The sequence below is a fragment of the Triturus cristatus genome, chromosome 10 (assembly GCF_964204655.1).
Source record: "Triturus cristatus chromosome 10, aTriCri1.1, whole genome shotgun sequence".
NCBI classification, from domain to species: domain Eukaryota; kingdom Metazoa; phylum Chordata; class Amphibia; order Caudata; family Salamandridae; genus Triturus; species Triturus cristatus.
The window spans coordinates 140527998-140552322 of record NC_140593.1 but is presented as its reverse complement, the minus strand read 5'-3'; the positions used below and the strand labels follow the sequence as shown (position 1 = coordinate 140552322).

At 48.0% G+C, this 24325-nt stretch overlaps 1 protein-coding gene across 4 annotated transcripts in view; it reads right to left on the bottom strand.

Annotated features, from left to right (window-relative positions):
• The window catches only part of ATP2C1 (ATPase secretory pathway Ca2+ transporting 1), an 831636-nt gene that overhangs the window by 29168 nt on the left and 778143 nt on the right, over positions 1–24325 (bottom strand). For all 4 annotated transcript variants that reach the window (XM_085630651.1, XM_085630649.1, XM_085630650.1 and 1 more), the window contains 2 exons: positions 12179–12274; positions 11826–11967 (listed from right to left, as the gene is read on the bottom strand). In XM_085630651.1, the coding sequence (XP_085486777.1) occupies positions 11826–11967; positions 12179–12274 (238 nt within the window). The remainder of the gene's footprint in view (positions 1–11825; positions 11968–12178; positions 12275–24325) is intronic.

The window sequence follows — 24325 nt, the reverse complement described above, 5'->3', positions numbered from 1 at the left end:
CCCCTAGTTTGCGTGTTGAATGCGCTCTAGGGGGAATTGTTAATGTGCGTTTTGCTTTGTGGTAGCATATTTGAATGCATTTGACTATCCACCTGGGTAATCCAGCTTTGGAGATGGGGTTGCCTTTATGAGGTGGAGAGAAAGCTACAAACAGTTTTGTCTTTCTAAAGGCTTTAGTCCTGTCTAAGTAATAAAGTAAAGCTCTTTTGACGTCAAGCGTGTGAAGGATAAGTTACTTACCTGTAATCCTAATTCTCTTCCAGGGGTATCCTAATCAAAGTCATAAGCACTGAATATTCCCCCATGTGTGGGGACCCCGGAAATAATAAAATTATATATGAAAAACACATATATATACAGCTCTGTATATGTATAAACATATATATATTATTTTTTCCAAGCAAATGCAGCCCCCATAGTAGGCTAGACAATGTAGATATAAATATCCAATAACACATCATGGGCATAATAATACACCTAAATCTCTCTTTTTTTTTTAATGAAGTAAAAACTCATGAGAAAGAAAAGAACACACTGTGCAAAACACAGATCTAGAAAACATTGCTAGCCTGCAGGCTGCATTGCAATACAATACCATAGAGACTGAAAAGCCTTGTACAGGTAAAAAACTGGCACTGTGCCTTTAAGGCAGCCCTGATTCCAATATCCCATCATGCCTCGGGGTGACAGTTGGGTCAGTTCTTTGCGGGACCGTAGTCCTAAACACAAACATATACTTCTTCCATATTTAACAATACAGTCCTCTCATTTGCCTGGGGAGGCGGGTGGGTTGCTTATGACTTTGATGAGGATACCCCTGGAAGAGAACTAGGATTACAGGTAAGTAACTTATCCTTCTCTTCCAGGGGATCCTCATCAATAGTCCTAAGCACTGAATAGAATAGCAAGCCCATCTTCCACCGCAGGCAAATGAGAACTGCACTATACATTGAAGATAACAACCGAAATAATCAGTTGTTGAACAGATTCCTCAAGGAGGCTTGCCCTACTTGAGTGTCTGCTCTGGTGTCCGAGTCCAGACAATAATGTCTCATGAAAGTATGGACAGATCTCCAAGTAGCTGCTTTACAGATCTCGGAGAGTGGGACATTATTGAGAAACGCAGCAGTAGCCGCTTTCCCTCGTGTGGAATGTGCCTTAGGTAGAGGCCATAACGGTTTCTGAGCTAGTTGGTAAGCTAATTTAATGCTCGACACAATCCATCTGGCAATAGAACGTTTAGATGCTGCAAAACCTGTACGGACAGCACCATAGTTTACAAACAATTGGTCAGACTTTCTGACAGCCTTAGTTCTATCTAGGTAAAATTTGAGAACTCGTTTGATATCCAAAGAATGCAACGCCCTCTCAGCTGGCGAGGAGGGGTTGGGAAAGGAAGTTGGTAGTGAGAGAGACTGATTCACATGAAAGTCGGACACCACCTTAGGTAAAAATGAAGGACGAGTTCTCATCATCACCCTATTAAGGTGAAAAACTGTGTAGGGTTCTTTTGAGCAGAGGGCCTGTATTTCACTAACCCTACGTGCTGAGGTGATAGCTACCAAGAAGGCTGCTTTCCAGGTAAGGTGCTGTAAAGTAGCCTTATGTATGGGTTCGAAAGGTGGACTCATAAGCTTTGAAAGAACCAGGTTCAGCTCCCAAGGAGGCGAGGGAGGCCTCACTGGGGGGTAAACCTTTTTGAGTCCCTGCAAAAAATCTTTTGCCACTTGAATCTTAAAGAACGAATGCTGAGATGGAGAGCGCCTATAGGCCGTAATGGCCGCCAGGTGCAATTTGATGGAGGAGAATTTTAACCCCACCCTGGCTAAGTGAAGCAGATAGGGTAATATCACTACCTCTTGACATTTCGTAGGATTATGTTGATTTTGAATACACCATAAATAAAATCTCTTCCACTTACAGAAGTATGAGTGTCTCGTAGAAGGCCTCCTAGCTTCCTTCAATATGGTCATACATTCCTGGGGAAGGTTTAAATGGCCATACTGGAGGACTTCAGGAGCCATGCTGTTAAGCACAGCGAGGGAAGGTTGGGATGGTAAATCCTCCCCTGCATCTTGATTAGCAAGTCCGGCCTGCACGGCAGACGCTTGTGCGGCCGGATCGATAGGTGAAGGATATCTGGGTACCACCACTGCCTCTGCCAGTCCGGTGCTATTAGGATCATCTTGGTGGTCGACTGTTGCAGCTTGGTCACCACTTTCGGGATTAGCGGGAGAGGAGGAAAGGCGTACACAAATGTCATTGACCAGTCGATCAAAAGGGCATTCCCCAGAGACCCTGGTCGATAGTACCTTGAGGCGAAGCCTCGGCATTTTGTGTTGTTTTCGTCCACGAAGAGGTCTACTTGCGGCCGGCCCCACTCCTCGAAAATGTTCTCTAGCACCTCGTCGTTGAGGACCCAGTCCTCTGGGTCTTGAAAATGTCGACTGAGTGAGTCCGCTTGAACGTTGAGCTCGCCTGGCAGGTGCACCGCCGTTATGGAAATGTTCCTTGCCAGGATCCAGTGCCACAGGGATTGAGCCTCCAGCAAGAGTGTCCTGGAACGAGTACCCCCCTGCTTGTTCAGGTAGTACATTGTGGTGGTGTTGTCCGTTTGTACTAAAATGGAACTCGTGCTGATTGAGGGCAGAAACGCCTTGAGGGCGAGATGTACTGGCCTGAGCTCTAGCATGTTGATGTGATATAGCTGCTCGCTGCTGAACCACAGCCCCTGAGTCTGAAGAGACCCCAGATGCGCGCCCCAACCCTTTAGCGATGCGTCGGTGATCAGTGTTTGTGATGGAGGTTCCTGATGGAAAGGAATCCCCACCTGCAGATTGCTCGACTTCAACCACTACTTGATCGACTGCCTGGCCGTTGTCGAAAGGCACACTTTGTCCTCCCACAGAGAAGACTTTTGGTCCCATTTGTCCTCTAGATCTTGTTGGAGAGGACGCATCCGCAACCTGACGATGGGCACTAGGAATGTGCAAGATGTCATGGCCCCTAGCAGGGATGTTATCTGTCGCACTGTAGACAGCCTGTTGTTTATAGCATGCCTGCCTTTTTGAGCGAGGGATAACTGTCTCTCCTCCGAAGGAAACACTTTTCCTAGTTCAGAATCTACAATCGCTCCCAGGTAGTGTATCCTTTGCGTTGGTGTGAAGGTGGATTTCTTGTGATTCACCTGGAGCCCCAATTGGTGACACAGATCCAGGCAGCGTGTCAGTTGTGAACGTACAGCCTGAGGCGATGGACCTTTTAGTAACCAGTCATCTAGATATGGATAGACGAAGACTCCTGCGCGTCTCAGGGCAGCAGCTACCACCGCCATGCACTTTGTGAACATTCGAGGTGCTGATTTCAGGCCAAATTGTAGAACCTTTAACTGGTAGTGGGAGGTTCCTACCACGAATCTTAGAAATTTCCGACGACGCTGGCAGATGGGTATATGAAAATACGCGTCTTGCAGGTCCAGCGACCACATCCAATCGCCTCGACGGAGATGTGGATATATTTGGTGAAGTGCAAGCATGCAAAACTTCTCCCTCTTGATATGTTTGTTGAGTGTTCGTAAATCCAAGATGGGTGTGAACTCTGTTTTTGTACTTCTCTTCTGAATTAGAAAATATCTGGAGCAGACTCCTCTCCCTCTCTGCGCTCTCGGAACCCTTTCTATGGCCGATTTGAGTAGGAGGGTTGCCACCTCTTCTCTTAACATCTTGAGTTGACGAGACAAATGTACCGGATGGACAGATGGAGGAGGACTCCGGAAACGAAGAGAGTATCCATGTTGCAGTATAGTCAGAACCCACTTGTCTCTGGTGATGTTTTGCCACTCTGGAAGATGTCGCGAAATACTTCCTCCCACCGGAGCAGTGGATGGTTTTGGAGGAAGCGATAGCTCATTGCTTGCCTTGAGCCTGGTTTCCACTGTTGGACTGGCGGTTGTTTCCTCGTCCTCTAGTTGGTCTGCGTGACTGAAATTGTTGTTTTTTCTGTCCTTATTGGTCTTGATTCTTCTGCCAGTGAGGGGTTTGAACCCTCTGCTGAAAGGCACGCCTGTCAGTTCTCCTACGACGACGGAACTCTTTCCTTTTCTCTAGCCCTACGGCTTTCATGGTCTCGAGTTCAGACTTCATCCGAGCCATCTCGTCGTCGGTATGTGAACCAAAAAGCGAACTCCCAGAAAAAGGCAGATTGACAATTTTGGCTTGTGCCTCAGGTTTCAGAGCCGTTAATCTTAGCCAGGAAGATCGTCTGGCTGAAATACCATGGGTGTAGGAGTGAGCTGCCAGCGTTGCTCCATCTGCTGCCGCACTTATGACTTGATTAGAGACCAGACTGCCCTCCTGCATGATCTCCTCAAAGTCCTTCCTATCCTCCTGCGGAAGTTTCTCTACGAATCTTTGGAGAGAATCCCAAAGCGATCTGTCGTAGCGCCGAGGCACTGGCCACTTTCAAACTGGAGGCAGCCGATCAGCACACTCTTCTTCCCCAAGAGTCTTGCGTTTTGCTTTCTTTGTCCGGCAGCACTGTGGATGACAAAGCCACCGAATGGGTTTTCCTGGCGGCCGCAGTGATTACAGAGTCAGGTGGAGGGTCCGCCTTGAGAAACAGAGGATCCTCGGGAGCAGGACGATATTTCTTAAGTATTTGCGCTGGAGCTGACTTGATGGTAGCCGGCGTGAGGAAGACGTCCATCACTGGTTTAAGCAATCCAGGGACCAGGGGCAACAGTGGACGAGACACCGTTCTTTCGTGAAGGGTCTCAAAGATGACTGAAGTCGTCTCTTGAACAGGCATTGGAATGTTCAACTTTGCTGCTCCCCTGCACAAAACATCCTGGAAAGTGCTGATGTCAACCACTGGTGAAACTCGAGATGGAGGAGTATCTGAAAGTGTGGGGGAGTAATCTCTCTTGGAAGAACGGCTTGAAGAAGAAGGATATAGGAGACCTACGCCGTCTTCTCTCAGATCGCCCCGACTCTCTTCTGCGAGAGCTGGACCGCGACCTTCTCCTGGGCGAACGTGAGCGCCGATCATACTCTCTTTCCCGAGAGCGAGGACTTATTGGTCTCCTAGGCTGGGTAAGATTCCTCAATCTAGTTAAGGAGATGCTTACTGCATGCGCCATGGAAGGCATACGTGGAGGTATGGACTGAGGCAGCACTCTGGTGGGGCTTTGTCCCGGAGGATGATCCTCTTCCTGCCTTCTTGGTGTTGGTGACGCTGTCAATCGAGGACTTGTCGGCCCAGGATGCTCTATAGGTGAAATAGGAGCTGGAGATGAAATTATCACTTCAGGTGATCTGTATCTTGAAGGAGGAGATCCTGATCCTGCTGAGGCTGAAGGCGAAATAGAAATCGGCGGTGAGCCAGAAGCTGAATCATGCGCCGATGCCACATCCGGAGTATACTTCACTCTATGCGGAGACTTGCGTCTCGACGCTGACCTGGATGTCAGTTGGCGCTCCTGATATTCCACAGCGGAGGACTGTCTCGACGGTGATAGGCCTATCACCGGAGATCTGGACTGCGACGCAGAGTGGATAACCGGCGACGAGTCATGCCTCGACGTCGAGAGCCTTGCCGTCGACGGAGGGCTTCTCCTGGACGGAGGCCTAGATCCCAACGGGGAACTTCGCCTCGACGTCTGTTTCATTGCCGACGTCATAGACCTCTCTAACGACGGAGGCGCCTGCCTCGACGTCGATCCAGAGGGAGGCGACCGCCTCGACGTCGATCCAGAGGGAGGCGACCGCCTCGACGTCGATCCAGAGGGAGGCGACCGCCTCGACGTCGATCCAGAGGGAGGCGACCGCCTCGACGTCGATCCAGAGGGAGGCGACCGCCTCGACGTCGATCCAGAGGGAGGCGACCGCCTCGACGTCGATCCAGAGGGAGGCGACCGCCTCGACGTCGATTCATGCTCCGACGATGATCTTCGTCTTGACGTCGGCAACTTCGACGACGATCGCTTCTCCGTCGACGGCGAACCAAGTCTCGACGTCGACGATCGCCCATGTTCTTTTGACGACGATCTTCGCCTCGAAGTAGATTTCGACGTCGACCTTCTTTCCTTAGACGTCGACTTCCTCCTAGAGGTGGACTTCGACGTCGAACGATGATGTTCCTCCTTCGACGCCGAACGATACCTCCTCGACGGCGAAGTCTTCGACGACGAACGAATGCGTTTCGCCGCCGGATCTTGCATCGACGTTGATTTTCTCTTGCAAGCATGATCATCCCTGGTCTCCTCACCTCTCAACGACGATCCCGCCGATGGAGTCTTCGACGCCGAGCCCGACGCCGATGGAGAACACACAGGGATCAACTGCTTCGACGTCGACCGCATTTCAGAAAGGCCATAAAGCCTAATCCTCTCCCTTTCTTTCAAAGTCCTCTTAGAAAGTTCCTTACAATGTCGACAGGAAGCAGGAGAATGAGTGTCCGGTAGACAGATGATACACACATCGTGACTATCTGAAGCAGCCTTCTTTTTGCCACAGGATGGACAGGGCAAGAACAAAGAAGGCATTTTCTGACAGAAAAAAGTTTTGAAATCTGTCAGTGCATGGCATATCACAGATGTGAAAAAGTAAAATATTACCTTTCACAACGAAGCGCATCATATGTCCTCCATGTGCGCACGGTGCGCGAAGCGCATCGTGCGTACATGGCCCATCTAGCGTAACGTGGGCACGCGGTGCGCGTAGCGCACCTCGTGCCCACCGTGTGTGCACGGCACTAACTGCGTAAAGTGGGCGCGCGGTGCGCGAAGCGCACCGCGTGCTCACTGTGCGCGCACGGTGCGCAAAGCGCACCGTGCGCGCACGGAACGAACTGCGTTAAGTGGGCGCGCACGCCACGAATGGCGTAAAGTAACTTAGCATTTAAAAAACCGTACAAATTCACTGAAAAAACCATAGGTTTCACACACGTTATAGTTAGGAATTAGCATTTAAAAAACCTTGCAAATTCACTTTAAAAACCATAGGTTTCACACATGTTATAGTTAGCGGAAATTTTACTGATAAAAAACCAATGAAATTCCCCCGTTATAGTTAGTGCAGGCAACTATAACTCACGCGACCGCAATCTTCTGCTGATGACATATGTGTCTTTATGAAAAAAAAATATTTGTAATATATGTATAGCTAAAAATTTATGGAAGAAGACATGGGCAAATAAGTGTCTAAATACAGTATTAGCATCAGCAGAGGATGCGGTCGCGTGAGTTATAGTTGCCTGCACTAACTATAACGGGGGAATTTCATTGGTTTTTTATCAGTAAAATTTCCGCTAACTATAACATGTGTGAAACCTATGGTTTTTTCAGTGAATATATATATATATATATATATATATATATATATATATATATATATATATATATATATATATATATATATATATATATATGTTTTTCATATATAATTTTATTATTTCCGGGGTCCCCGCACATGGGCGGGAATATTCAGTGCTTGTGACTATTGATGAGGATCCCCTGGAAGAGAAGAGCTCTTTCCGCTACCGAATCAGGGTTTTGGAAAAACACTGGTAACTCTACTGATTGATTAAGATGGAAAGCAGAGATTACTTTGGGAAGGAATTTTGGATTTGTCCTAAGAACCACTTTGTTACGATGTATTTGTAAGAATGGTCCTTGTATGGTTAAAGCCTGGATCTCACTTACTCTTCTGAGAGAGGTGATTGCGACAAGGAAAGCTATTTTCCATGTAAGGAATTGTAATTCACATTTGTGTAAAAGCTCAAATGGGGGACCCATGAGTCTAGTAGGAACAATGTTTAGGTTCCACACTGGAGGGTGGCAGTCTGGGTGGAATTATCCTTTTAAGTCCTTCCATAAAAGCTTTGATAGCGGGTACTTTAAACAATGACAAATGTCTGTTTTGTAGGTAGGCAGCAAGGGCAGCCAGATGTAATCTTCTAGAGGAGTATGCCAGATTGCATCTTTGTAGATGTAGGAAATAGCAACATTTTTTTTTAATTGAAGCATCTAATGGGTCAATTTTGTTGTTATCGCAGAAAATGACGAATCTTTTCCATTTAGCTGCATAGCAAACTCTAGTAGTAGGTTGTCTGGCATCTTTAATAATGTTCATGCAGTCGGGTTTGAGGTTGAGGTTACCGAACTCTAGGAATTCAGGAGCCAGATCGCTAGATTCAGTTGTGCTGCATCTGGGTGCCTTATCTCTCCATGGTTCTGCGTGAGTAGCTTTGTGGACAGACAGTTTTTGATGTGGAACTATGGAGAGTTCAAATAGTGTTGTGAACCATGGTTGCCGTACCCATGGCCATGTGGGAGCTCATATTCAATATGAGCTTCCCTTCTGAGAAAAGCTCATGTCCCTGCTTTTTGTACTTATCTGGGAGATGCTGGAGGAGTCGTTTCATCTCATACCACTGAGCATGAGCATGATCATGATCATAGGGTTAGAGTAGGCCAATGGACTAGTCAATTTTCCAGTGGTTTGCTGATTGGGCAGCTCGAGTTTGCCCACTGCATCAATTGTCTGACTCTTTATCCAGTGGAAGGACATCGCTGGTGCCCTGTGCATTAGCGCGTTTACAACCAGAGAATTAGGTGGTAGTTAGCCTTAGATGTAAGGTTGGTCAGAGGGTGAAGCCTTGTATTTTTTTTAAATCAATCTTGGGGGTTCCGTCTCTAGCCTTAACAGAGTTTGCAAAGGTATTTGGTGCAGTTCTTCGCATGCCTTTAAGCATCGGAAGCTACTGCACTCATATTTGGGTAGAAGGGAGCCTCCACTAGGAAGTTCTCATCCTCCTGATCTTTAAGCAGCTCTACCTAGTGAAGAGCTGCAGCTCTGCTTATAACATTGTGGTATGAGGATGTATCAACAAGGGGCTTTGCAGGGTAGAGGTCCTGGGTTGACCTCTACCCTGTGTGCAGGTGGGTCGATAGTGTAATCATCCCACGGGTCGTCCCCTGTCCAGAGTCAAAAGGTGTGTCATATGGATCAAGGAGATACATTGGGCTACCTTACCCATCAGAGGAGCATGGGAATTCCTTTGGTGAGTGTAACTGAGGAATCAATGGGGGAGGGAGAGGGGAAGCAGGGCACAGAGGTAGTGCTGGGTTAGTAACCCTGTCCTGACGTTTCTTCAATTTAGGTGGAGCAGGAGGTTCCAGTGCAACTTCCTTCTCAAAGGTGAGTTTCGTTTTATAAGGCGGAAAGTCTTGTTCCTTTGGAGGCGGCCTCGGAATGATCTTGCCTTTCTGAGGGTGGATGGCAAAATAGCTGTTGCTTAGTGTTAAGCTCCTTCTGGAGGCAAAACAGGATGGTTTGTTTTTGATTCTAAGCTGATACAAACGTTTGGGCATCAAGTGGCTCTTCGGAGCAGAAGGAGCTGAAGCAGGATTCAACGCCGGCTTCTAAGGCGCTGAGGGCCAGTGGAGTGGCTGTTCTGAGGTCAGTCATTGGCTCAGACTCTGCTCAGAGGCCTTCGTTCGGTGCCAACCATAGCCTTCTGGGATTGGTGGACTAGAAGTCTGGGTACGGACTTCAGGACTCAACACCTGTACCTCTCTCAGGCAGTGCTCAGCCTGATGGTGTGTAGGGGGAGGTATGTACTCACAGTCACCATTTTCTGCTGCGCAAGAAGTATATCATCTACCCCAAAGTTTGAGTGTGAGCTCGGTACTGGGCTGAAGCAAGTCTGTACTAGTGGCCACCCCTCGATATCCTGGTCCCTGATGAGATCAGGGGTGTCATCTTCCTGACGGTGCACCATGGAATGTCAAGCTAAAATTGCAACGGAGCGGCTTTCGAGGCAGGTAGTGCAGGATACCTTGTCATGTTCCAGGGAAAGGCACTCGTCTCAAACCTGCTGATGGTCCAACCAGAGTTATTTGGAATGGCACTGTGGACAGTACCTGAAAGGGGTTCTTTCAATTACGCAGCACGCATTCTCGGAGTAAGACACTGCGCAGAAGGACTCTAAAGGGGGCTAGTGCCCGAAGGGGGAGAGGGGGAGCCCGGAAGGAACTCTGATGTCTGAGTCGAGTGATGAGATGAAGGTGTAGAAAATTAATTAGAACACATCGGGGTGGAAGTACTGGGGAAAATCGATACCGAACAGCTAAGGGCGTTGACCTGGAGCTCAGTGGATGCAGTCCAAACTCGACAGCAAAAAGAAATAGTATAACAATGGAGTCGATGCCCATGTGTATTACCAGCAATCAGTGGAGTCACCATGCCTTGTGGCTCAAAGAATTCTTTAAAGGAAAACTAAAAACAAATTGCACATGTCCAAGCCCAACGAGGGTAGGAAGGGGTGAGTGTGTGTGTGTTTTTCTGAATCCACCAAGCCATGGTTCAGAGTCAGGACAAAAAAAACTCAGGGTTGTTCCAGAGGGAACGTGCATATAGCAGAAGTGCTAAAGGGTGAGTGAGTGAAGAGAAGAGTAGTAGAGCATCCTTCCAGAAGTCACTCAGGTTGCCCTTCTGGTCCTGATGAAGACCCGCATGGGCGAGGTCCTAACTTCCCCTAAGGCCCCCTAGACAGGTCGAAACGTCGACGCCCCTTCTACCACCTGGGACACGCAATCCCTTTTCCGTGCCAGACGATTTGTCTTCAACTATATAACGTATTGTTGTGATTTGTGAACGTGACCAGGTTCTGTTTGTAACGGTGAATTACGACCGTCTACTTCTTTTGTGAATTTAAAGAATTTTTATTGCGACTATGCTCTACTACTCTTCTCTTCACTCACTCACCCTTTAGCACTTCTGCTATATGCACGTTCCCACTGGAGCAACCCTGAGTTGAATACTATATAAATTTGTCATTAAATTGCCAAAAATGAAGTAAATATCTGGTGATTTATAAGTTGGATGTTGCGTTTTATATTGAAATGTCATATTGAATATTGTGAGCTACTCAAAATCTTTTTTCCTGCTCAGCTCATGACTAAGTAGATCATTTAACTAATTATTAGCTTGCCGATTTATACTTCTTTATATCAGTAACATACTGCTTTTATTGAGAGGGCCCAGGTCCAGACCTTGTAGGTTTCCAGTAATAATGGTCTTGATCTTATGCATTCTTGTTTGTTATTTTTATCATGTTGTCTGACTGAACATTGATGTTTGTTTACAGAGAAGGTAGGAGACCTTGTGGAGGCTGTAGACTGCTCTGGTCTTGATAATCTGATGTTAGAATGACTCACCTTCCTCCAGAAAAGTCTCTGAACATATTGAAGTTGCTAGATAGGCTCCCCAGCCAGACAGTGAACGCATCTATCACTACTTTTTGTATTGGAGCTTCTTGTAGAAATGGTACACCTCACAGAAGATTGGTTATTTAGGTGACAGACTATATTGCTGCTATCCAGAGGAGGAGTTTGTTGATCTATTTCTACCTACGAAACAATTGACTTCCAGGCACTGTTGGACAGGACTCGTGCAGCCTTCCATTCAGAACAATTATTTAAAAGTCTTTAAAAGAAGACAAAACTTCTCCCAGTATAAGGGCACTCTCTCCACAGAAGGAATACTTTATAGGCCATCTTGTGAGTGAAATATTCATGCAAAGGGCAGACAATATGAAATATCATCTATCCATTGCTAAAGTTCAGTGAATTTCAATGGATTAATCATAACGTAAATAGGTGATGAGCAAAATCTTGTTTAAACAATATAATTAATTTTCACATTTGGAGGTTTAGAAGCTAGTCCCAATGTGCAAGGATGTGGATTTTAGGAGGGAGAGTCACAATGTAAGATTTTCACTTTTTATAATAAGGGTAAACAAGTGAAATAAGCAATGATTCTTACCTCCAGTGCCGAGACTTTCTGTTTGAAAAACCTTTTGAAGTGGAGGAAAGTATATGACCAATAACTGCCCCAATATGGACCCCAGAACTGCATAGCAAAACATTCTGTTACTACAGAGTCCAATCTCAAACACTGATTTTGTCTGTAAAGCAAACAAAAATCCAAAAATCAAATTCTGGCCTGTGTGACACCAACCCCAACATTGAGAATTATCAGAGATTACGATTGTGTAATAAAATTTTCATCCAGGCTTAGTTTACACCATTGCATTACAGTAAGGCATACATTCAAGGGCAGTGGTCAGAATCAAATGCTAAGATAGCAAAATTTGGATCGAGTCTAGTCTTCCTCACCTGTGATCGTGAACTCAAGGCATTGAACATATCAAAAAATACAAAGCACGTGAAAGTCATTGTTGTATCTCTTGGTGTTATGACATTGTCTTGCAGCTGTAAAGACAACAATAGCATGTTATTTTAGAAGTTTATAAGAGTCTTCCCTGATAGTAAGGTCTAGCCACCAGTCACAAGCTATGTAGTTTAAATTAAGAAATCATTGACATTGAAAGAAATATCAAAGCTGTCCTATACATTTATACTGCCAAAAAAGGAAACCGATAAAGTTAATTCCACTAAACTGCCCCTTCTAGTGATAAAGGCAGCACTGCAGTTCTAGTGTTAATAGCAAGATTCAACTATGTCTCGTAATAAAAGTAGTGATGCAATACACTACTTGCAAAACAGGTAGCATTTCACTGGGCCTTTCAGAATTTCAGGCCCTATCTTGTTACTGAGAAATCTCAAATAGTACAGCACACTTCAAGGGGCGAAGTTGAAGCAGGTACTATTGGATATGCATTGTAAGTTAATCTTATTCAGCATTATACAAGTTGCATATTAGTAAGTGCAGTCCAATTCCCTTACCAATTCAACTTAAAAAAAACATACAAACTGACCAAGCCATTTATCCCAGGAAGACAACTGAAAACAATGTTTAGGCAAAGTTACTTACCTGTAATACTACAATTCCATCACATGTATCGCTGCATAAACATTTAATATCTCTCCCAATACGTGAACACTTTTGAAATGGAAAGAAAACAGTCTCACAAAATGAAGTAAAGAAAAGTGTGTTTGAAAAGCAGCATTTTCATTCCAATTTTGATCGTTTTATGAAAATGCACAAATAAACGTCCACAACTGACATCAGAAAATTCAGAATGCGTTTAAAGCACATAAAAGCAAACCATATAGGAAACTGCTTTTATGGCAACATTTAGCTTCTCAGGTCATTTTTACAGCCTGTTGAAGAGTGCATGATCTAACTCTTCCAAATCTCCTTCCACTCCTCTTGCCCCAGTGTGGATGGAGGAAGGGTTCTTTATGAATTTAATGCGGTTGACCATTACAGAGAACTCATGATAACTATTTCAGAGAACAATCCCTTCTCTCTTGCAGGATCTTCATTAACTAGTTCTAAACACTGAATGGAATGGCAAACCATCCGTTCCTAAAGAAGATGGACTTCCTAAAGGAGATGGGAGGGCCATAAGGAATGGAAAGAAGGGAAACACACCAATACATGCATTGCTAAACACACCACTGAAATACATGTACACCAGCTCTTCAGATGTGCTGGGGGTTACCCTTCTGACCTGGATGCTATCCCACCGAATCAAGTGGTTACTATAGGATTTGTTCTAGGGCTCAAGCTGTGTTTTGGGAGTTTTTTTCTTAAATAGCACTAGATTATGCAAACTCAAGCATTTATATATGTTAGCAGTTTGTTTTATATGAACAGACTGCAGTGGATAAGTGGATTGGGGGAGCGAGGGAAGAGGGTGGGACTGTGTCTCGCACTGGTGTTAGGATACCCCTACAGGGTACAACTGGACGTGAAGTGGGTTTAAAGATTACTGCATTGCCTGCCCAGGGGAGAAACAGGGTAACCAATTGTTCTTGTGCAAAGTTAAATTGTTTTGCGGTTTCTATGTTTAACAAGTACTATAGCACTCTACTGGTACAGATGGGCCATTGAGAGGCACATGGCAGGTGAACATACAAGGTGGCAGATAGGCGTAAAAGATCCAACACCTGAGGCAACAGTCTATGGAAAGATACATGGTACTTTAGTCAAAGTCAGGGAGTCTCCAAGGGCTTAAAAGTGTGCCTAAAGGGGGTATGTCCGATGCAACATAAGGCTCAAGAGAGCCTTCCTACAAGAGATTCGCTAAAGCGAACAAGAGATGAGGACAGTCGTTTTCTACCTCTTACTCAAACTACTCTAGAGGGGTAGGGATATGGATGGCCCCACAGGTTCCTCTTGGAGCCAATCAGAAAGTGAATGGCGCTTGGAGGCATATGGTTGTGCATGTCAATTGGCTGGGTCAGGAGCTTAGTTTGGCTTAGTGCCAAAATAAAGCAGCACAATTTCATTCACTGATATTGGACAAAGGCATTTAATCCCAAAGATCTCACTCGTGGACAGTGATTAATAGCTACAAATTCCATAAAAAGTCGGCCTACCAACATTCTACACTCTATCCACATAAAAAGACAATTGATGGCACTGCGGTTCGGGAAGTTCCCTACACTGGCTGATGCACCGCACTCGAAGCACATTGAGTCAAAAGAATGCTTTCTTTGCGGCAGTCAAAAGGAAGATTTTATTCATCTCATATGTCACTGTAAGAAACTGTAACCAGCGCGAGTCACTCTCTTAAGGAGAGCTTTCTTGGATAGAGGAATAAACTTGTGTAGAACTGCCATCATTAGAGCATTGGATCCAGCTGACTCCTAATTGAACTGTAAACTGAAAGGTTTTAGGTGCTCATAACTTAGCACTGAAAGCAGAAGCACTTTAATGAGGTAATTTTAACACTCGCTACTGCACAGAGGAGGAGACGATGCAAGCTGTCATCTCGGAGTACTTGAATTAACAAAGTAGGCCCCCCTTCAGTAGTGTTGCCAGTACAATTTGTTAGTTACGGGACTAAGATTTAAAGAGGTAACTCGTGGCCAGATACGAAGTAAATAGACTGACGCCGATAATGTTTTCTTTTATCACATGCACTTTATTGGTATTTTGGCATGTTCAGCTAGCAAAACAAGAAAGTAAGAGCAAAGTACGAGTTACTTACCTTCGGTAACGATGTTGTCTTGCCACAGATTCCTTAACTTACAATTATCCCCAGGCGCCAGACTGGATCTGGAATATTTTTTGCAGCAGCACCTCTGCACGCCGGGGGACGGCGCCACATGCCACCGCCCTGAAGTCATCCACGGACGTGAAGTCAGTGAGGTCATATAAGTCCCTCCCGCTGACATCAGTTTTCTTCAGAGAACCTTTTCTGCGGCACAACCTAGCGCTACCAACAAAACTGTGAAAGTATGGGAACAGTGTGCAAAGAAGGAAAAATCCGTAAAACAAAGATCGGATGATGCATAACATCATCATAAAGGACAGTGTCAGACACTGTATACCAATAGACCAAGTAGTAAAAGGCAGGGCACCGCTCTGAGAAACAACCCCGCAAAGCGGAGACTCTCCCCAGAGGCTGAGTAACAAGGGAAGAATATCCCGACCGACAACAGAAAGACTGCCATTACAACACAGAACTGTGCCGGCCAACAAGGGTGGAGCACAGGAAGAACAGAGAAGACATTACAAGGAATGGCGCTTTCCCTTGTTGAGATCGAAGGGCCAAGGCACAGCCCAACAGATCCCAAGGAAGGCGACTGCAGAGGAGACAAACCCTAAACCGAAGGAGGAGTCAGGAGGGAGGGAAAGAATTGGAGAAGACCCCGCACTGGAAGGACCAGAGTGGAGGAATACAGAGAAAGGGAAAAATAAATCCCCTGTGAAGGCGAAGCGAAAAGCACCGCTCCACCGGAAGAGAAGCCACCCAGAGGGAGGCAGCTGCAGAAGGCAAAGTCCGAGAGGCTCGCATCAACTTGAGCACCCTGGATGGAGACCAGCGCCAACTGAAAGGTGGCAAGGTGGAGAACACAACCTGGCAAGGTCCTCGCAGAACAGGGAGGATGGGTGGGCGTTAAGGAATCTGCAGCTAGACAACGTCTCTACCAGATACATCATTACCGAAGGTAATTAACTTGTACATCTGATAGAGACATCTAGCCGCAGATTCCTTAACTTAGAATATATACCACAGCCATACACCAAGGGGGGAGGTGGGTCTGTGACAGAACAACAAAAAGTGCCCGAGAGCACTGAGCCGGCAACAGGGAAAGCTGTGGCGGAGCAGCCAATCAGCAGACCAAGCAGCTCGGAAGAGCAAAAGACAATGGGAGCCAAAGGCACCACAAGACGTCCCGAAGGGTGCAAGACCACACCTGTGTAAATACGGGATGGAATAACGACCATAGGCCATATCCCAGAATGGAAGAGAGTTCACAATGAAGGAAGGAAGGAAGAAGCCCAATGGTGCGCTAAGTTGGCACCAACCAAAATCTAAAGGACAATATTGAGTGACATAATCCGAGCCTACCCGGCAGGCCTACGAGGCAGGAACTGAGCAACGTTCCAGAAGCACAGGCATGAAACATAAGACACGCCAAGTGAAAAACTCAGTCACAAGAAAATGTAGTTAAGACGAGTACAGGACTGCCCAACAAGGCAACTGGAAGGCCAAGGGGAAGAACGCACCCAAAGGGAAGCAGATGCAGGGCGCAGCACCCGGGACGACCCTCAGAAGAGGAACTGTCCCGCAGGCACACCAGACACTGATAAGTGAGACTCTCAAAGGAAAAAAGACATCTGAAGGGTGTGTCATCCGAGGCACCTAAGGTGCCTATAAGAACTGTCAATAAGTGCACGCAGAGCTGTGGAGAACAACATCAGATGACCCGGAACCACCACCTCCGACCGGGAGGAGAAATGCACCACCACAGAAGAGAGGGACTGTTTGGTACATAAACGGGACAGACAAGACCCCCAAGAAGAAGAGCATCCAGAAGAGGAGGCAAACCCAGGGAGCGCAACCATGGGAACCGTTGTTGCCAAAGCAGCATGAAAAGGCACCGAAGTGTACTATAAAACGTGCAAAGGAAAACGCCGCCGTGCAGAACGACGGCAAACCTGAGTACAAAGCACCCGCCGTGCAGAATGGCAAACCTGAGTACAAGGCACCCAACTTCTCCCTGAAAAACAGGGATATAGGACCAGACCAGACAGGCAGAGGCGTATAAAAAGGGTACCCAGTGGTCAGTAAAAGGCGGGTATATATAGAAAGGACGAGCCACGAGACCAATGCAGCTGCGAGCGCTATAGCAGGAACCCCCCTAATGCACCTGTGGCAGGGTGGCAGCCTCGGAATAGAGTTAGTTACAAGGAAAAAACCTCTAGACACCAGGAGACGGGGGAGCCCAAAGGGACCTCCACGCCTGCCTAGCGAGGAGCAGAGCTACACAATAGCATACAGGTACCCCACCTGGGGTATATCGCGCCCCTAAGAAAAAACAGGAGAACACCTCTTAGGGTAAACCACAGTCAGTGGTCAAGACACGAACAGCCTATGGAAAACCGCCACAGTCGGCTTACTGTCAGCATAAAACGCACAGTCGAACTTGTGGACGCTGAATGAAAGTTGCAAAAAGAAAGGAGGGGTAACCACCCCAGGATAGGGCGACCCGAGACCTGCCAAGTACATGCCTATGGTGGGGGGCGAAAGCCCGCAAGGAGGCACTGAACCGCTGAGTCGGCGTGGGTATTAAACAAAAGGACCCCATCAAAAGGCAGGTCAACAAGGCGCTCCCGAATATTCTTTGGGAAGACGCCATCCCGCAACCAAGCATGGCAGTGTAGTGCAACAGAGCCCGGCCTAAGGAGTCTGAGGTATTCAGGGTAAATTCTGCCAGATCACGTCCGTGATGGAGGTCAACACGAGCACCCTCAGAGGTGGAAGAGAGAAGAGACTCGTCAGAGTCCCAAAGGGCAGAAGTAGCCCAAGCCAAGACACACACTGTATTGAGGGAGCGAAGAGCCGTGCTAGTGGAAGCGAAAATATTACAACCCCATGACTCCAGCCATCTGGACTCCCGAGAGGGAGGAAGCAGCAGTGGAGGCAAGGATGGAAAGGCAGCTTGCAGAACGTCTGGATGAACAACCAAGCAAACCGGATCGTTCGGGGCAGGGCGGTGACGGTGCATGATGGAACAAGCCACCGGATCACCTGACGCCGGCCAAGCCCAGGGCCCCAGAAGGGCCTCATAAAGGGAGGCTTTGAAAGGCAGAAGCGGCTCGACATTCCCCGAGCCGTGGTGGAGAACATCCAACAGGGGGTCAACAGGCAGGGGAACTGAAGGGGGCTGCATATGCAGAATGCGTGCTGCCATGGAAACAACCCTCATAAATGCCACACCAGCCTCAGTAGCTCTCCGAGGAGGGGACAGTAACTCATCCGTGGGTGAGGGCTGTAAGCTGAGCCGCCCACTCCAAGGGGATTGTCCGATAAAAGGAGGAGCAGACCAATGTCCAAAGGGAGGAAGCCCCATGGACGAATAAGGGTCCTGAAGAAGCTCTTGAGGAGACAGAGTCCGCCGGAGCCACAAACTCCAAGGGGGAGGGTGGGGGAGGGAAGGAAAGATCCGGCGTCGGGGGGATGGCAAACTTCCTCTGGAGAGGAGTCGATGATCCGGCGTCGAGGCGGCGCCAGGGAGTTCTCGTCCAGCGCCGACTTAACCTCGTCCGACGCCGCCTCTGCCTCGTCCGGCGCCGACTTGGCCTCAACCACAACAGGCTCTGACTCCGAAATAAGGAACGGAGCCAGAGCGGCAAGTATACGGTGCCGGACCAGCGCAGACTCTGCCTCCGAAAAGAGAGCTGCCTGTCCGGAGGACCGAGGGGGACTCTGAGACGAGCTGCAAGTACCAGCAACCACCTGCGACGCCGCAGGGAGCCCCACAGGACTATGCGGCACGTTAGGAGTGCTACGGGCCGAAGAGGGGGACCCAGCCGCGCCGCGCCATGACAACGCTATACTTCCATCATCCCTAGAAGCACGAGGCTCAGTCGGCGCTGGGGGCGAACCCACCGGCGAGTCCACCGGAGACCCCGTACGCAGCGGGGGGGCCGAGGACGCCCCAGGGAGAGGAGGGGACCCAAGGGAGGCCTGCAGGGCCGTGGCATAAGCCGCCATCCGGGTGAGAGTCGCCAACGCACCAGGAAATGGCAGATAGGGGAGGGCAGACTCTCGGGGGCGCACGAGTATAGTGCGTATGGATGGGTGTTAACTGGGGAGGCGAATTGAGCTAAAGAACGATGATGGATTCAACCCAGATCTGTGACTGGAGGCGAGTCTCTTAAAAGTTTCAGCACTCCAGCCATCATCTCCTTGTGTTTGCTTGGTGGAAGAAAACATCTTCCCTAAGGCATCCGGCCTCTTGGATGTCCTAGGGAGCAGTAGGAAATGTGTCAGGATTCACATGAGAGGTAGAGGCTTGGGGTGGGATGCTGTGTAAGGAAGTTTGAGTCCCCTGGAGCAGTGCAGTGGCGGAGGGCAATCTTCCTGTTCAAAGGAGACCCTGTGCTGGCCTTGGACCAGGTCCCAAACAAAACATCAGTAAGTGCTTCATTAAAGGGGAGAATGGTTTGTGATGGGGACACTCCCGGCTGAAGTGCTTCATCTTGACTGCCATCAAGGGCAGGCTGAGGTCCAAGACATCAGCCGCTTTCCTCACCACCATTGCGAATGTTGCTCCCTCCTCTGTATCCTCAGTCGGGGAGAAACCATGCCAATATCTGGAGAAGTGTCCAGTCCACTGGCCTCACCAGATCCTGACGCCAGTCGATGGTGTCATAAGGCTGGTATTGCTTAGGGTCCAGCGACCCCTCCCATTCCTTACAGATTCCCAGCCCATAAGAATAGGGCTCAGGTTCGGGCCTGGAAGACATGGCTCCAGTCCGCGTCAGGTGATGCACCTTTAATTCCATTTCGGAGTTGGTGATTAGAATGGGGGCGGCGCAAGGAGTATCGACATCAGACTAGGGACAGGGAAGGTCAGAGTGGCACAACCAGCGTCGCTCCAGATCCAGGAAGGGATCCATGGGGCCTGGTTGGGGCCGGAGTCGCTGGTGCGAAACCAGAAAGGGGCCATGCCAAAACCTCAGAGCCAGAAGAAGAGGGCCATCCAAAAATGAAGCACATGGCCTGAAAGAACTCTTGTAAGTGGGTGGGGGTTGCTTGGCCTTCCAGAAACTCGGGGCGGTGTAGAGACGGCCCAGGCACTGGCTCTACCACAGAACCAGGCCTTAAATGTGGAAGCTCCCTTGTCTAGTCAGCCAACGGACGGGGTAAAGTCGAAGATATTTACAACTTCTTTGTTTTCTAGTGGTGGTGTGACTTACCAAAATGACCCAACAACTGAGTAATATCTCAGAGAATTGTCCCTCTAATGTAGATAATTGGGGAAGAACAACAGACAACAAACTTCATCCTGTGTCCCGCATAAATCGGTTTCAGTTGAGGGATGCCCGGCTGTCAAAATGACACTCACTACTTAAAACGGGAGATCAAAAGCCTCTCGGTCACCGCTTTAAATACCAAGCATGGAGATGTATGTTGTGCAAGGTTGGATTCAGGACCCTGCCCTGCTTCTGCAACAGGAGTAACTCCCAAAGGGGCAGCTGGATTGGAGGAGATGCTCACGGCCATTCGTTCTGTTCATCACACTCTCCTCCACTAGCGAGACTTGTCCCGATCTTTCCTGATCTTCTTCAGAACTTTATGCAGGAGAGACAGAGGCAGGAAGGCATAAAGGAGTCACAAGCACCAATCCAGGCGAAAGAGTGAGAAAAACATTGGGAACTCCAACAAGCAAATGTTTGGACACCACGTTCTCAGTGGTGGGAAAAAGATAAAACCATGGTTGTTTCCATTGTTGGAAGACGCGCTGTGGCACCTCTGAGTGCAGCCACCATTTGTGATCTGCTAAGCAATGCCAGCTGAGCCTGTCTGACCTGGTATTTAAAAATTCTTCCAGGTGCTGTACAGACAGGGAGATGCCCTGACAATTCAGCCAGCTCCTAGCCAAAGAACCACAACACACTGCACAGTGTTTGTTGCAGTTACCACAAGGCGGTGATGCATTTCCTTGCCATCCTGCACCCATTCCCCCTTAATTGAGGTGGAAGGCTTTTTGCATCAAGAGAATCACTTGCAATTCCAACAAGTTGATCTGAGGCAGGTTTCCCATGAATCCAGTCCAATCACGGTCCAGCAACCACCACTGCAGATCTTTAGCAGTCTCCTCCAATACCTGGATGGAATTCAAAAGGTTCCCTAGGTGCTGTTCCCACTTAAACTTCAGATTCTGCTGTAGTGCCTGCATTGCCAGATGCTGTGGTCTGCTAGCAGAATGAGCAGGAAGCCAAAAGGCCAGGAAACGTCAGACACTCTTAATGAGACCCAGGTCAAAGGCTGAAATATCAGGACCAAAGTCTCAATGTCCCGGACTCGTTGAGGCAGAGGTGAAGGTTTACAATAGCACCATGTACAGGGCGGCTACAATGAAGAGGATCCTCTGCGAAGGAGTGAGGTGTGACTTTAGCACAGTGATGGAAAATCCCAGCAATGTGAAAAGTTGGTTGGAGGTGGTCCATGATTTTGAGGCGAACCTGCCTTCAGCAACCAGTCATTGAGGTATGGGAAGACTGGAATCCCCAACCTCGGAACGGTGATGAGAGACCACCACCATCACGTTCGTGAACACCTGAGGCACACTGGTAAGACCAGTGGGGAGCACTGAGAACTGAACGTGCTTGTGGCCTACCTGAAACTGCGGGAAGCGCCAGTAGCACTGCAGGATGGGGATGTGAAAATAAGAATCCCACAGATCCGATGCCATCATTCAGCCTCATGGACCCATGGTAAACAGGACTCAGGGATCGAGGGTTGGGTAGTTTGTTGCCACCGAGGGCCTGGACGCTAGTGGCCTGATCCCTGACCAATGTACTGGAAGGTCTGCTGTGTTAGTGGCCTCTGCTGGTACCCTTTCCCGAAGTCTCAAAAGGGGCAAAATTGATGGTGGAACAGCAGCATAGTTGGTGCCAATCAGAGGGAGCATCCATTTGTTTTGCTCTCCTTAAAGAGCTCCAAGCCAGGTCTGCATTGTCTCTGAAAAGACGGATTTCATCAAATAGCTTGTCCATCAGGGATTGTTGGACATCGCTGGAAAGGCAAATGCTACTTACCAGTATGCATCTGTTCTTGGCATGTAGAGCTGCAGATCTACACACTGTGCACAGATCGCCATCTGGTGTTGGGCCCGGATGTTGCAGTTGTTTTTCTCTTGGAAAGTCTTTGGAAGTCACAAGGTCTGGGACTCCTCCTTTGGATCGTATTGCGCATGGGCTTCGGCTCCATCCTCAGATTGTTTTTCGCCAGCAGGGAAAGATGGAGCGTAGTAATAACAGTGAAGATGCCCATGTGTGCTGTATCTAAACAAGATAAACTGGAACAGATAAAGGTAGCCGGGGAGGCGGGTGGGCGTGTGTAGATCTGCAGCTCTACATGCCAAGAACAGATGCATACTGGTAAGTAGCATTTGCCGTTCGAGGCATATGAGCTGCAGATTACACACTGTGCATAGATTATATAGCAGTACCCATCCCAAGCGGCGACCACCAGTATCTGTTGCAGTGGTTTGAAACAATGTCTTGAGTACAGCTTGGCCCACACTAGCCTGTTGCTTAGTTTGCACATCTACACAATAGTGTTTAGTGAAAGTGTGCGGTGTTGACCATGTAGCTGCTCTGCAGATATCATCTAAGGGAATGTTAGCTAAAAATGCCATGGAAGCCCCTATCTTACGTGTAGAGTGGGCTTTAGGGGGAACAGCTAGCGTTTGTTTTGCTTTGTGGTAGCAAATCTGAATGCATTTGACAATCCACCTAGCTATCCCCGATTTGGAGATGGGGTTGCCTTTGTGTGGTGGTGAGAAAGGCACAAACAGTTGTTTGGTCTTACAAAAGGGTTGTGTTCTCTTGATGTAGTAGAGCAAGGCTCGTTTGACATCTAATGTGTGGCGAGCTCTTTCTGCAACGGTCTGTGGTTGCGAGAAGAAAACTGGTAGTTCCACAGATTGGTTTAGGTGAAAGGGAGAAATTACTTTAGGGAGGAATTTTGGATTAGTACAGAGAACACTCTTGTTATGGTGCATTTGGAGAAAAGGCTCTTGAATGGTAAGTGCTGGTATCTCACTGACCCTTCTGAGGGAAGTGATGGCTACAAGAAAGGCAGTTTTCCATGTTAGGAATTGAAGTTCACATTTGTGTAGAGGTTCAAAGGGAGGCCCCATTAGTCTGGTGAGAACGATGTTTAGGTTCCACACAGGTGAGGGTGGCACTCTGGGGGGAATTATTCTTTTGAGGCCTTCCATGAAGGCTTTAATGGCAGGTACTCTAAAGAGTGATAGATGTTGCCTGTTTTGTAGATAAGCTGCTATGGCAGCAAGGTGCAGTCTAATAGACGTGTAGGCTAGATTGCATCTTTGTAGGTTTAGTAAATAACCTATGATGTATTGAATGAACACATCTAGGGGATTGAAGTTATTGTTGTGACAATAGACCACAAAACGTTTCCACTTGGCTGCGTAGCAAGCTCTAGTGGTGAGTCGCCTAGCTTCTCTAATGACGTTCATGCAGTCAGGGGGAAGATTTAGATAACCGAATTCTAGGATTTCAGGAGCCAGATCGCAAGGTTGAGCTGAGCTGGGTCCAGGTGCCTGATCTCTCCATGGTTCTGGGTTAAGAGGCGTGGAGAGAGGTGTAGCTTTTGGTGTGGGACTACAGATAGTTCCAGCAGTGTGGTGTGCCACGGTTGTCTGGCCCAAGTTGGAGCTACTAGTATGAGAGTGATGGAGTGCTGTTGTAGTTTGCGCACCACTAATGGAATGAGTGGGAGAGGCGGAAAAGCGTACGCAAATTTGCCTGGCCAATTCATCCATATTGCATTGCCTTTGGACAATGGGTGTGGATATCTGGCAGCGAAGCTTGGGCATTTGGTGTTTGTGGCTGGCGAAGAGGTCTATCTGTGGATGCCCCCACATTTTAAAGTACGGGTGAAGAACTTGTGGATGGAGTTCCCACTCGTGGATTTGTTGTGTTTGTCTGCTCAGCAGATCTGCCATAGTGTTTTGGACTCCTGGGACATGTTGGGCTAGGAGAAAGATTTTTGGGGGTATGGCCCATCTCCATATGCTCTGTGCTAGCTAAGAGAGCTGCGGAGAGTGTGTGCCGCCTGGTTTCTGTATATAGTACATGGCTGTCATGTTGTCGGTGCGGACTAAGACGGCCTTGCCTGAGACATGAGTTTGAAAGGCTTTTAGTGCTAAGAATATGGCTAGTAACTCCACAAGGTTGATGTGGAGTAACTTTTGTTGAGGTGTCCACCTGCCCTGCGTGGTGTGATGAAATAGGTGAGCTCCCCAGCCGGAGAGCGATGCGTCTGCTGTCAGTACTATCTGAGGAACCGGGTCCAGGAA